At 65.7% G+C, this 12446-nt stretch overlaps 2 protein-coding genes across 7 annotated transcripts in view; one reads left to right on the forward strand and one right to left on the reverse strand.

Moving 5' to 3' along the window:
- Positions 1-3509, reverse strand: part of TRAF7 (TNF receptor associated factor 7) — a 66360-nt gene extending 62851 nt beyond the window's left edge. Inside the window, exon 1 of the mRNA XM_050774296.1 lies at positions 3500-3509. The gene's annotated coding sequence lies outside the window, so the exon portion shown is untranslated. The remainder of the gene's footprint in view (positions 1-3499) is intronic.
- PKD1 (polycystin 1, transient receptor potential channel interacting) overlaps positions 1-12446 on the forward strand; it is a 48340-nt gene that overhangs the window by 19078 nt on the left and 16816 nt on the right. For all 6 annotated transcript variants that reach the window (XM_050774135.1, XM_050774136.1, XM_050774133.1 and 3 more), the window contains exons 7-21: positions 377-597; positions 773-888; positions 1300-1426; positions 1783-2024; positions 2490-3245; positions 4154-4285; positions 4636-4811; positions 5122-5255; positions 5754-9373; positions 9593-9742; positions 10673-10816; positions 10944-11223; positions 11313-11526; positions 11593-11752; positions 12128-12280. In XM_050774135.1, the coding sequence (XP_050630092.1) occupies positions 377-597; positions 773-888; positions 1300-1426; positions 1783-2024; positions 2490-3245; positions 4154-4285; positions 4636-4811; positions 5122-5255; positions 5754-9373; positions 9593-9742; positions 10673-10816; positions 10944-11223; positions 11313-11526; positions 11593-11752; positions 12128-12280 (6625 nt within the window). The remainder of the gene's footprint in view (positions 1-376; positions 598-772; positions 889-1299; positions 1427-1782; positions 2025-2489; positions 3246-4153; positions 4286-4635; positions 4812-5121; positions 5256-5753; positions 9374-9592; positions 9743-10672; positions 10817-10943; positions 11224-11312; positions 11527-11592; positions 11753-12127; positions 12281-12446) is intronic.

Below are 12446 nucleotides of genomic sequence, written 5' to 3' on the forward strand. Positions count from 1 at the left end.
GAGCCCGCGGCTGGGGAGGCTTAGGTGGAGACAGACGGGAGCTGGGCCGGCCCTGGTGAGGAGATGGCGCCGGCCGGCAGGGCCGTTGCGTCAGCTCTGCAGATACAGAGGCTGACGTGAGCTGGGGACAGCCTCTGGACCCTCCTGGGGCACGCCACATGGGAGGTGGCCTGCACGGAGATCCCTGCCGGTGCCCACAGGCCCCATGGGTGGGTGCTGCTGTGAGCCTGGGCTGGTGGGCCTTGCTCTCTGGGCTCTGAGCCTCAGTTTCCGCATCTGGAAAGGGGGACAGTGATGGGGCTCTGGACGGGCTACTGTGAGGGTAGGAGGATGGAGGAGTGCCCTGAGCCCCCTGCCATCCCACACTCGCCCACAGGAGCCTGGACGTGTGGATCGGCTTCTCGACTGTGCAGGGGGCGGAGACGGGCCTGGCGCCGCAGGGCGAGGCCTTCAGCCTGGAGAGCTGCCAGAACTGGCTGCCCGGGGAGCCACACCCAGCCACAGCTGAGCACTGCGTCCGGCTCGGGCCTACCGGGTGGTGCAACACCGACCTGTGCTCAGCGCCACACAGCTACGTCTGCGAACTGCGGCCTGGAGGTGTGCAGGGGCCAGGCGGGGGTCCTGAGACACTGGCTATGGTTAGGGGTCTGCCGAGGGCCCACGGTGGAGGTGGAGGAGCTGGTGGGAGCTCTCGGGCTGCTCAGTCACCAGTCTGTTGGCCCTGGTGTCCTGGGCCCTGGCCTGACGCCTCACTGCGCACTCACCACCCCAGGCCCAGTGCAGGATGCCGAGAACCTCCTCGTGGGAGCACCCAGTGGGGACCTGCAGGGACCCCTGACGCCTCTGACACCGCAGGATGGCCTCTCAGCCCCACACGAGCCCGTGGAGGTAGTTGGCCCTCTGCGTTCTAGAACCCACTCTCCTGCTTGCCCCTGGAGGCCTTGCCTGCCCTGCCCACTGTGGGCCTCGCTAAAAATCTTGGGGGCCTTAATGCTGCTTGGGCCTAGTGAAGATGGTTGGGAAAACCCAGAGTGCAGAGAGGAAAGTGTTGACTCACGTTACCCCCAGGCCTTTTCTCTGAGTGTTTGCGAGTTATTCCTGAAAGGCAGGTCAGGGGTCCTGCTGCCCATGGACAGTTTCCATCGGAGTCTTCCTCGTGAGCGACAGGAGCATGGCATGTGGGGGTCTGAAGGCTCACTTCCCTTCCTTCTCCTCTTTCTGGGGAAGTTTGGGTCAGGGGAGTCTGGGCCTCAGGCTGGGGTGGAGTTTGTGGAGCTGAGGCGGCCCCCTACCCTCCAGGTCATGGTATTCCCGGGCCTGAGTCTGAGCCATGAAGCCTTCCTCACCACAGCCGAATTTGGGACCCAGGAGCTCCGGCGGCCTGCCCAGCTGCGACTGCAGGTGTACCGGCTCCTCAGCACGGCAGGTGGGACTCTGGGGTGGTGGGCACCGCAGGGCTCGGGGTGGCCTCTTTGAGCTCTCACGTCTGCTGGTCCCGTGGCCACCAGAGCGGTCCCCTGTCTCTGGTGGACAGAGCTGGGGTTCCAGAGACACCAGCTCGTTCCAGGTGTCCCAGGGATGGATCGGGTCGGGCCTGCCTGGGGGCCGGCCTGGGTCAGTCGGGTGGCTGGAGGCAGGGACACAGCACTGGGCTGGGAGTGCTGCCCAGGCGGGGAGACCTGTTCTCACAGCAAAGCCAGGCTTGCCGGTGCAGGCAGGTGGGCATCTCTGACGGTGGCCTGTGGGCGAATCAGGGCCCCAACAACCCTCCCTTCCTCGCAGGGACCCCAGAGAACGGCAGCGAGCCTGAGAGCAGGTCCCCGGACAACAGGACCCAGCTGGTCCCCGAGTGCATGCCAGGGGGACGCTGGTGCCCTGCAGCCAATGTCTGCGTGCCGCTGGACGCCTCCTGCCATCCCCAGGCCAATGGCTGCACGTCAGGGCCAGGGCTGCCCGGGGCCCTCTATGCGCTATGGAGAGAGTTCCTCTTCTCCGTTCCTGCGGGGCCCCCCGCACAGTACTCGGTGTGTGGCCCTGACCTGAGTCTGTCCCCTGCATCTCCTCAGGCCACCTTCCTGTCTGCTGCCCAAGGTCTGGGTCTGCTCACCAGACACACCCAGCCTGCAGGCTACTCCCATGTCCCTGCCACTTCCAACCTCTGACCTCCAACCTCCGACCTCTGCAGTGCTCTTGCCCCTTTCCCAATGGGAGAAGCTCTCGCCTGGGCTCTTGGCACGTGCTGTGCTTCCTTGTCCCCTCTCCTGGCACAGCTGCTCTTTTCTGCCTGCCAGATCTTGGCCTGTGTCCTCTCCCCGTGTGTCCCCCTGTCCGTAGCTGTCCTGCTTGTCCCTGTCATGAGCTCCGTGGGGAGTTCCCTGAGGCCTGGCTGATGAAGTGGGGAGCCCTGCTTGTCCCCCCTCCTCCCTTGTGCAGGGGTCCACGGGCCATGACCATGAGGACGTGATGCAGCCCTGCCTCCCTTGCCACAGGTCACCCTCCATGGCCAGGATGTCCTCATGCTCCCTGGTGACCTCGTTGGCTTGCAGCACGACGCTGGCCCTGGCGCCCTCCTGCACTGCTCGCCGGCTCCCGGCCACCCTGGCCCCCAGGCCCTGTACCTCTCTGCCAACGCCTCGGCCTGGCTGCCCCACTTGCCAGCCCAGCTGGAGGGCACTCGGGCCTGCCCTGCCTGTGCCCTGCGGCTGCTTGCAGCCACGGAACAGCTCACCGTGCTGCTGGGCCTGCGGCCCAACCCTGGGCTGCGGCTGCCTGGGCGCTATGAGGTCCGGGCAGAGGTGGGCAATGGCGTGTCCAGGCATAACCTGTCCTGCAGCTTCAACGTGGTCTCCCCAGTGGCTGGGCTGCGGGTCATCTACCCTGCCCCCCACAATGGCCACCTCTACGTGCCCACCAATGGCTCGGCCTTGGTGCTCCAGGTGGACTCTGGTGCCAACGCCACGGCCACGGCTCGCTGGCCTGGGGGCAATGTCAGCACCCGCTTTGAGGCTGCCTGCCCTGCCCTGGTGGCCACCCTTCTGCCCGGCTGCCCCTGGGAGACCAACGATACCCAGTTCTCAGTGGTAGCACTGCCGTGGCTCAGTGAGGGGGAGCACGTGGTGGAGATTGTGGCGGAAAACAGTGCCAGCCAGGCCAACCTCAGTCTGCGGGTGACGGCGGAGGAGCCCATCTGTGGCCTCCGTGCCACGCCCAGCCCTGAGGCTCGTGTGCTGCAGGGAGTCCTAGTGGTGAGTACGGCTGAGGCTCTGCCGCCAGCCCCCAGGCAGGTGCCCACAGACAGGGTGCCCACACAGGGCGCAAGGCCTGGCTTCCTAGTGAGAGCGGCAGCCCAGTTACTGGGGACGTCAGCCCTGGGCAGGTCCTGCTGGCTGGCTCCTCAGGCTAGCTGGTGGGCTCTAAATTCCTGGAAAGTCACAGCCCGGACAGCGGCTCCGCTAACACATTCCACAGTCTCATTTCATGAAATGAATTTAAAACTCCGCCCCCTGACCTCACGCGAACCCCCGTGAGTCTGTCACACCCTCTGCTGTGTTCTCGCCTGGCTAAAGCGAGTGGCTTTTGAGGTGAAGACTGAACCTCTGATGGGAAACTGCGGGCTGCCTGCGGTGCTACCATGCTGGGCACATGCGGGACAGGGCTGTCTCCGTCCTGTGGGTGCCTGCCGCTGCACCAGGGGCCTTGGGAGGGGCCGTTTCTGATGGCCCTGGCATGACCTGTGCAGCCTGTCCTGGGTTCTGTCAGCCGATGTGGGTCCTGTCCCTGTGAGGCCCGTGTGTCTCCCCTCATTGCTCCGAGCTCTCTGGCTGAGGAGGTGGGGCAGGAGCCCCAGGAGGGTCTGAGAGGACTCAGAGAGAGGGGGACTCTTTGTAGCTGGTACTAGGTCTGCTTTACAGATGGGGAAACCGGGGCACAGAGAGGTTGAGGCATCAGTAGTACAATGTGGCTGGTTGGAGAGCCGGATAGTCAGTGCCCCCGCCCAGGCTTGGCTCCCATGGCATGCAGAGCCCCGGGCACCTCCTCCGCTCTGTGCCCTGCGTGGGACTCTCCAGCCCAATGGGAGGTGTGTCCAGGAGGCGACAGGCCAAGGGCAGAGCGGTCCTCCACAGAGTCCAGGCTGACACTAGTCCCCCCGCAGAGGTACAGCCCCGTGGTGGAGGCCGGCTCGGACGTGGTCTTCCGGTGGACCATCAACGACAAGCAGTCCCTGACCTTCCAGAACGTAGTCTTCAATGTCATTTATCAGAGCGCAGCGGTCTTCAAGCTCTCAGTAGGTGGGGCGGGGGGGTGGGGAGGGGAGGGGATGGGGCGGGGGTGTGAGGGGAAGGGAGGAGATGGGGAGGGGAGGGGATGGGGCGGGGGGTGTGAGGGGAAGGGAGGAGATGGGGAGGGGAGGGGATGCGGCAGGGGTGTGGGGAAGGGATAGGCGGGGGCGTGGGGAGGGGAGGGGATGGGGGGGCCTGATGGGGTTGGGGCGGGCTTCACCTTCACCTCTGCTTTCTGCTCTGCTTTATGCTGCCTGAGGACGCTGCCGTGGCTGTGGGTGAGTGGAGGGAGGGACGCCAAGCAGGGCCGGGCCTCTCACCTGCCGCCTGTGCCCACTGACGCCTGTCCCTGCAGCTGACGGCCTCCAACCATGTGAGCAACGTCACTGTGAACTACAATGTCACCGTGGAGCGGATGAACAGGATGCAGGGCCTGTGGGTCTCCACAGTGCCGGCCGTGCTGCCCCCCAATGCCACGCTGGCACTGACGGCAGGCGTGCTGGTGGACTCGGCTGTGGAGGTGGCCTTCCTGTGAGTGACTCGGGGGCCGGTTGGGGGGTGGGCACCAGGCTCTTGTCCCAGCCCCAGTCTCAGCTGAGGGACCCCACGCCAGGGGGCTGCTTTTCTGAGCCTCGGTTTCCGTCTGTTGGGAGGTGCTGGGTGCACAGGAGCCCTGAGGCTGCACGGGAGCGGGGAGAGGCCTCAGCCCAGCCTGGTGGGCCCTGAACAGAGGCCCAGGGCATGACTGCAGGGTGGAGCCTTGGCTGGGTCCCAAGCACCCCTGCCCTGCCACCGCGCACCCCTGTCCTGGTCCACTCACTGCCTCCCACCGCCCTGGCAGGTGGACCTTTGGGGATGGGGAGCAGGCCCTCCGCCAGTTCCATCCTCCGTACAACGAGTCCTTCCCGGTTCCAGACCCCTCAGTGGCCCAGGTGCTGGTGGAGCACAATGTCACGCACACCTACGCTGCCCCAGGTGAGGGATGAGGGGGTGAGGGGGCTGCTGCCTTTCAGGCCCTGAGCATGGGCACCTCCCAACCCCCCAGTCAAGCTGCCCCCCTTCCTCCCCAGCAGCCCCCCTTCCTCCCCAGCAGCCCCCCTTCCTCCCCAGCAGCCCTCACTGTGACTCCACCTGGGCTGATGGCTTAGGCTCTTACTGGGGTGAGGAAGGGGCCAGGCATCGGGGGGAGTGGACGGGGAAGCTGGGCCCCCTGAACTGCCCCCTGGGCCTAGCTCTTGTTGCTCTGCTGCCCTGAGAGCAGCTGCACTTGGAGGTGGCACTGTCCTCACCTGGCAGCTCTCAGTGCTGCCGCACCTGTGCTCCATCCTGCACGTGGCCTGGGAGCCTGGGACCCTTAGGGCTGGGCCGCAGGTGTAGCCGTTCACCCTGGGCTCCTCAGGCGGGAGCTTCTGCCAAGCGGGTAGGGAGCGGGTGGGGGTGCCACGGCCGCCCCACTTGGGCCTATCCCCACAGGTGAGTACATCCTGACCGTGCTGACGTCCAATGCCTTCGAGAACCTGACGCAGCAGGTGCCTGTGAGCGTGCGCGCGGCCCTGCCCTCCATGGCTGTGGGTGTGAGCGACAGTGTCCTGGTGGCCGGCCGGCCCATCACCTTCTACCCGCACCCGCTGCCCTCACCTGGAGGTGTTCTTTACACGTGGGACTTCGGAGACAGCTCCCCTGTCCTGACCCAGAGCCAGCCGACTGCCAACCACACCTACGCCTCGAGGGGCACCTACCGCGTGCACCTGGAGGTCAACAACACAGTGAGCAGCGCGCTGGCCCAGGCGGATGTGCGTGTTTTTGAGGAGCTCCGCGGGCTCAGCGTGAACATGAGCCTGGCCGTGGAGCAGGGAGCCCCCGTGGTGGTCAGCGCTGCGGTGCAGACTGGCGATGACATCACGTGGACCTTCGACATGGGGGACGGCACCGTGCTGTCGGGCCCCGAGGACACAGTGGAGCATGTGTACCTGCGGGCGCAGAACTGTACAGTGACCGTGGGTGCGGCCAGCCCTGCCGGCCGCCTGGCCCAGAGCCTGCACGTGCTGGTCTTCGTCCTGGAGGTGCTGCGCATCGAGCCCGCCGCCTGCATCCCCACACAGGCCGACGCGCGGCTCACGGCCTACGTCACTGGGAACCCGGCCCACTACCTCTTTGACTGGACCTTTGGGGACGGCTCCTCCAACACAACCGTGTGGGGGCGCCCTACGGTGACGCACAACTTCACGCGGAGCGGCACGTTCCCCCTGGCGCTCGTGCTGTCGAGCCGCGCGAACAAGGCGCATTACTTCACCAGCATCTGCGTGGAGCCGGAGGTGGGCAACGTCACCCTGCAGCCAGAGAGGCAGTTTGTGCAGCTCGGGGACGAGGTCCGGCTCGTGGCCTGTGTCTGGCCCCCATTCCCCTACCGGTACGCCTGGGACTTTGGCACCGAGGAAGCCGCCCCCGCCCGTGCTGGGGGCCCCGAGGTGACATTCACCTACCGAGACCCAGGCTCCTATCTTGTGACAGTCACCGCGTCCAACAACGTCTCTGCTGCCAATGACTCAGCCCTGGTGGAGGTGCAGGAGCCTGTGGTGGTCACGGACATCAAGGTCAACAGCTCCCTCGTGCTGGAGCTGCAGCAGCCGTACCTGTTCTCTGCGGTCGGCCGTGGGCGCCCCGCCAGCTACCTGTGGGATCTGGGGGATGGTGGGCGGCTGGAGGGTCCGGAGGTCACCCACGCTTACAACAGCATAGGCGACTTCACCGTCAGGGTGGCCGGCTGGAATGATGTGAGCCGCAGCGAGGCCTGGCTCAATGTGACAGTGAAGCGGCGTGTGCGGGGGTTGGTTGTCAACGCCAGCCGCACGGTGGTGCCCCTGAATGGGAGCGTGAGCTTCAGCACCTCGCTGGAGGCCGGCAGTGATGTGCGCTATTCCTGGGTGCTCTGTGACCGCTGCACACCCATCCCTGGGGGCCCTACCATCTCTTACACCTTCCGCTCCGTGGGCACCTTCAGTATCATCGTCACGGCTGAGAACGAGGTGGGCTCTGCCCAGGACAGCATCTTCGTCTACGTCCTGCAGCTCATAGAGGGGCTGCAGGTAGTGGGCTGTGGCAGCTCCTTTCCCACCAACCACACGGCACAGCTACAGGCTGTGGTCAGGGATGGCACCAACATCTCCTACAGCTGGACCGCTTGGTGGGATAGGGGCCCGGCCCTGGCCGGCAGCGGCAAAGGCTTCTTGCTCACCGCACTCGAGGCTGGCACCTACCACGTGCAGCTGCGGGCCACCAACATGCTGGGCAGCGCCTGGGCCGACTGCACTGTGGACTTCGTGGAGCCTGTGGGGTGGCTGATGGTGACCGCCTCCCCGAACCCAGCTGCCGTCAACACAAGCGTCACCCTCAGTGCCAAGTTGGCTGGTGGCAGTGGTGTCCTGTACACTTGGTCCTTAGAGGAGGGGTTGAGCTGGGAGACCCCTGAGCCATTTACCACCCACAGCTTCCCCACGCCCGGCCTGCACTTGGTCACTGTCACGGCAGGGAACCCGCTGGGCTCAGCCAGCGCCACCGTGGAAGTGGGTGTGCAGGTGCCTGTGAGTGGCCTCAGCATCAGGGCCGGTGAGTCGGGAGGCAGCTTCGTGGCGGCTGGGTCCTCTGTGCCCTTCTGGGGGCAGCTGGCCACAGGCACCAATGTGAGCTGGTGTTGGGCTGTACCCGGCAGCAGCAGCAAGCGTGGCCCTCACGTCACCATGGTCTTCCCGGATGCTGGCACTTTCTCTGTCCAGCTCAACGCCTCCAATGCAGTCAGCTGGGTCTCAGCCACACACAACCTCACGGTGGAGGAGCCCATCATGGGCCTGGTGCTGTGGGCCAGCAGCAAGGTGGTGGCGCCCGGGCAGCTCGTCCATTTTCAGATCCTGCTGGCTGCTGGCTCAGCCGTCACCTTCCGCCTGCAGGTCGGTGGGGCCAGCCCGGCGGTGCTCCCCGGGCCCCGTTTCTCCCACAGCTTCCCCCGTGTCGGAGACCACGTGGTGAGCGTGCAGGGTGAAAACCACGTGAGCTGGGCCCAGGCGCAGGTGCGCATCGTGGTGCTGGAGGCTGTGAGTGGGCTGCAGGTGCCCAACTGCTGTGAGCCTGGCATCGCCACAGGCACCGAGAGGAATTTCACAGCCCGTGTGCAGCGCGGTTCTCGGGTCGCCTACGCCTGGTACTTCTCGCTGCAGAAGGTCCAGGGCGACTCGCTGGTCATCTTGTCGGGCCGCGACGTCACCTACACGCCCGTGGCTGCGGGGCTGTTGGAGATCCAGGTGCGCGCCTTCAATGCTCTGGGCAGCGAGAACCGCACGCTGGTGCTGGAGGTCCAGGACGCCGTCCAGTATGTGGCCCTGCGGAGCGGCCCCTGCTTCACCAACCGCTCGGCGTGGTTTGAGGCTGCCACCAGCCCCAGCCCCCGGCGTGTGGCCTACCACTGGGACTTTGGGGACGGGGCCCCGGGGCAGGACACAGATGAGCCCCGGGCCGAGCACTGCTACCTGAGGCCCGGGGACTACCGCGTGCAGGTGAACGCTTCCAACCTCGTGAGCTTCTTCGTGGCGCAGGCCACGGTGACTGTCCAGGTGCTGGCGTGCCGGGAGCCAGAGGTGGACGTGGTCCTGCCCCTGCAGGTGCTGATGCGGCGCTCACAGCGCAACTACCTGGAGGCCCACGTTGACCTGCGTGACTGCGTCACCTACCAGACCGAGTACCGCTGGGAGGTGTACCGCACTGCCAGCTGCCAGCGGCCGGGGCGCCCAACCCGTGTGGCCTTGCCTGGCGTGGACGTGAGCCGGCCTCAGCTGGTGCTGCCACGGCTGGCGCTGCCTGTGGGGCACTACTGCTTTGTGTTTGTCGTGTCATTTGGGGACACGCCACTGGCACGGAGCATCCAGGCCAACGTGACGGTGGCCCCTGAGCGCCTGGTGCCCATCATTGAGGGTGGCTCGTACCGCGTGTGGTCAGACACACAGGACCTGGTGCTGGATGGGAGCGAGTCCTACGACCCCAACCTGGAGGATGGCGACCAGACACCACTCAGTTTCCACTGGGCCTGTGTGGCTTCGACACAGGTCAGTGCGTTGCAGGGCCGTCCTCCCTGCCCTTCACACACCCATGCCCACAAGCCCAGAGAACACCCATCACACCACCAGGGCTGGCCCGTCCTCAGTGCCTGGCGGGCCCCATCCCAGCATGGGGAGAGGATCTCCCGAGCTGTCCCTTGGGCTGGGCTCTGCTTTGAGGCTGGGTGGGGCTCTCATGCCGCGCTGCCCCTTGTTCTTGGCCTGCAGAGGGAGGCTGGTGGGTGTGCCCTGAACTTCGGGCCACGCGGGAGCAGCGTGGTCACCATTCCACGGGAACGGCTGGCAGCTGGTGTGGAGTACACCTTCAGCCTCACCGTGTGGAAGGCCGGCCGCAAGGAGGAGGCCACCAACCAGACAGTAGGTGCCGCCCGCCCCTCGGTCACACGCCTCAGACAGCCCAGCATCCCTGCTCATCCGCTGTTTTCTGTATTTTAGTGCTCGCAGAGGCCATACGCTCTCCCCTAACTTTGTTTTTGATACAAATTCTATTTAACACAACAGCCTGCTTCTGCTTTACTTCTTTCCAAACCTATCACAGCTCCATGTACAATCTTCAAGCTACACACGCTCTAGTAATTGGTAAAAGCCACACAGTCCCCCAACACCACCAACCAAAGAGCCCCTTCCCACCCCGGAGGCAGCCACTGTCCCCAGCCGATGTCCCTGTTCCTGGATGCAGTGGGCCGGTTCTCACCCTCATGCTCCTCTCTCTGGACCAGCCGGGAGGCTTGGTGACCCTGAGCCCATGGCAGCCGCTCCTGCTGCTGTCAGGTGGGGCCTGCTGGTGCTCCAGAGCAGATGTCTGTTCCCCAGGCCCTGCTTTCTTCAGCTGGCCTGATTGGGAGCCTGCCCAGAGGGGTCGTCTGAGGGGAGGGCGTGGGAGCAGGTTCCATCCCGACTCAGCCTCCTGACCCAGGCCCCGGCCCAGGGCTGCAGGAATCTGTGAGTCAGGCCTGCGTGGGAACTGTGGTCCTCACGCCCATATGTACGTCCCTTCCCACATGCACCCCTCAGGGGTCCTCAGCATTGCCTGCCTGTTGCCAGGCTCCAGCTGGGTCCAGGACGCCAGAACACACACCCTGACGTCCTCTGTCCTATGTACGCCCTTCCGCCACCCGGGTTGGGAGGTGGAAAACCGGATGAGTATCCTGGGAGGGGCTGAGCTCACAGGCGGTGGCCAGGCCCCTGGGAAACCTGGAGTTTGGGAGCAGCATCTTCCACGGGTCCCCCAGACCTTCCAGCAGGCCAAGGAGACCTGTGTCGGAGGTCACCCCACTCCATCCCCAGGTGCTGATCCGGCGTGGTCAGGTGCCCATTGTGTCCTTGGAGTGCGTGTCCTGCAAGGCACAGGCTGTGTACGAAGTGAGCCGCAGCTCCTACGTGTACCTGGAGGGCCGCTGCCTCAACTGCAGCAGTGGCTCCAAGCGAGGGGTGAGTGTTGCCCAGGGCGTGTGCGGGGTGGGGGTGGGTCCCATGGCCGAGGGGGTGGGACCTGCAGGCAGAAGCGGGGCTGACAGGGCAGAGGGTTCCGCCCCCTCACCACCCCTCCTGCCTGCAGCGCTGGGCGGCACGTACCTTCAGCAACAAGACGCTGGTGCTGGATGAGACCACCACCTCCACGGGCAGCGCAGGCATGCGTCTGGTGCTGCGGCGGGGCGTGCTGCGGGACGGCGAGGGATACACCTTCACGCTCACGGTGCTGGGCCACTCTGGCGAAGAGGAGGGCTGTGCCTCCATCCGCCTGTCCCCCAACCGCCCGCCGTTGGGGGGCTCGTGCCGCCTCTTCCCGCTGGGCAACGTGCACGCCCTCACCACCAAGGTGCACTTCGAATGCACAGGTGAGTGCAGGCCTGCGTGGGGGGCGCGGTGGGATTCCCCGACTCTGTGATGCTGCGGAGCCCTCCCGTGATGCTGTGGGGTCCCTCAGGCTGGCATGACGCGGAGGATGCCGGCGCCCCACTGGTGTATGCCCTGCTGCTGCGGCGCTGTCGCCAGGGCCACTGTGAGGAGTTCTGTGTCTACAAGGGCAGCCTCTCCAGCTACGGAGCCGTGCTGCCCCCGGGTTTCAGGCCACACTTCGAGGTGGGCCTGGCCGTGGTGGTGCAGGACCAGCTGGGAGCCGCTGTGGTCGCCCTCAACAGGTGAGCCAGGCCGTGGGAGGGCGCCCCTGAGACTGCCACCTGCTCACTACCCCCCTCCACTCGCAGGTCTCTGGCCATCGCCCTCCCAGAGCCCAGCGGCGGCACAACGGGGCTTACAGTCTGGCTGCATGGGCTCACGGCCAGTGTGCTCCCAGGGCTGCTGCGGCAGGCCGACCCCCAACATGTCATCGAGTACTCCCTGGCCCTGGTCACTGTGCTGAATGAGGTGAGTGCAGCCTGGGAGGGAACCTCGTATCTGCCGCACGCATGCTGGGGACCAAGACCTGTACCCCTGCCTGGAGCCTTGCGGAGGGCTCACCCCGGGCCCCACAGACAAATCCCAGTGACCCTGAAGCAGTACCCTCTGCTCTCAGCAGCCACCCTCCCCTGTGCCTGCTTTCCACAACGCGCCCCCTGCTCCCAGGACGGCCTCTGTGTTTACCCTGTTTTGTCCATGAAGAAACAGCTCAGTGTCATGGGTCAGTGCCCACATGACACAGCACCCAGCGCATAACTGCACCCCAGGAGTGGTGGGTACATGCTGGCCTCCTGCTGGCCTCCTGCCCTGCTGACAGCTTGCTGTGCCCCTTGCCTGCCCCAGTATGAGCAGGCCCTGGATGTGGCGGCAGAGCCCGAGCACGAGCGGCAGCGCCGAGCCCAGATACGCAAGAACGTCACGCAGACCCTGGTGTCCCTGCGGGTCCACACTGTGGATGACATCCAGCAGATCGCTGCTGCACTGGCCCAGTCCATGGTAGGACGGCCCCGCGTGCCCACCCCACCCCACATGCCTGCCAGGGCACTGGGTTCAGCCCACCAGGGTGGACGGGCAGCTTGGCCGAGGAGCTGAGCCTCCCAGCCTGGGCTCCTTCCTGCCGTGACCTTTCTTGGTCTCTGACCTGCCTCAGTAGCCTCAGCCG

The sequence above is a fragment of the Macaca thibetana genome, chromosome 20 (genome assembly GCF_024542745.1).
Source record: "Macaca thibetana thibetana isolate TM-01 chromosome 20, ASM2454274v1, whole genome shotgun sequence".
Lineage (NCBI taxonomy): Eukaryota > Metazoa > Chordata > Mammalia > Primates > Cercopithecidae > Macaca > Macaca thibetana.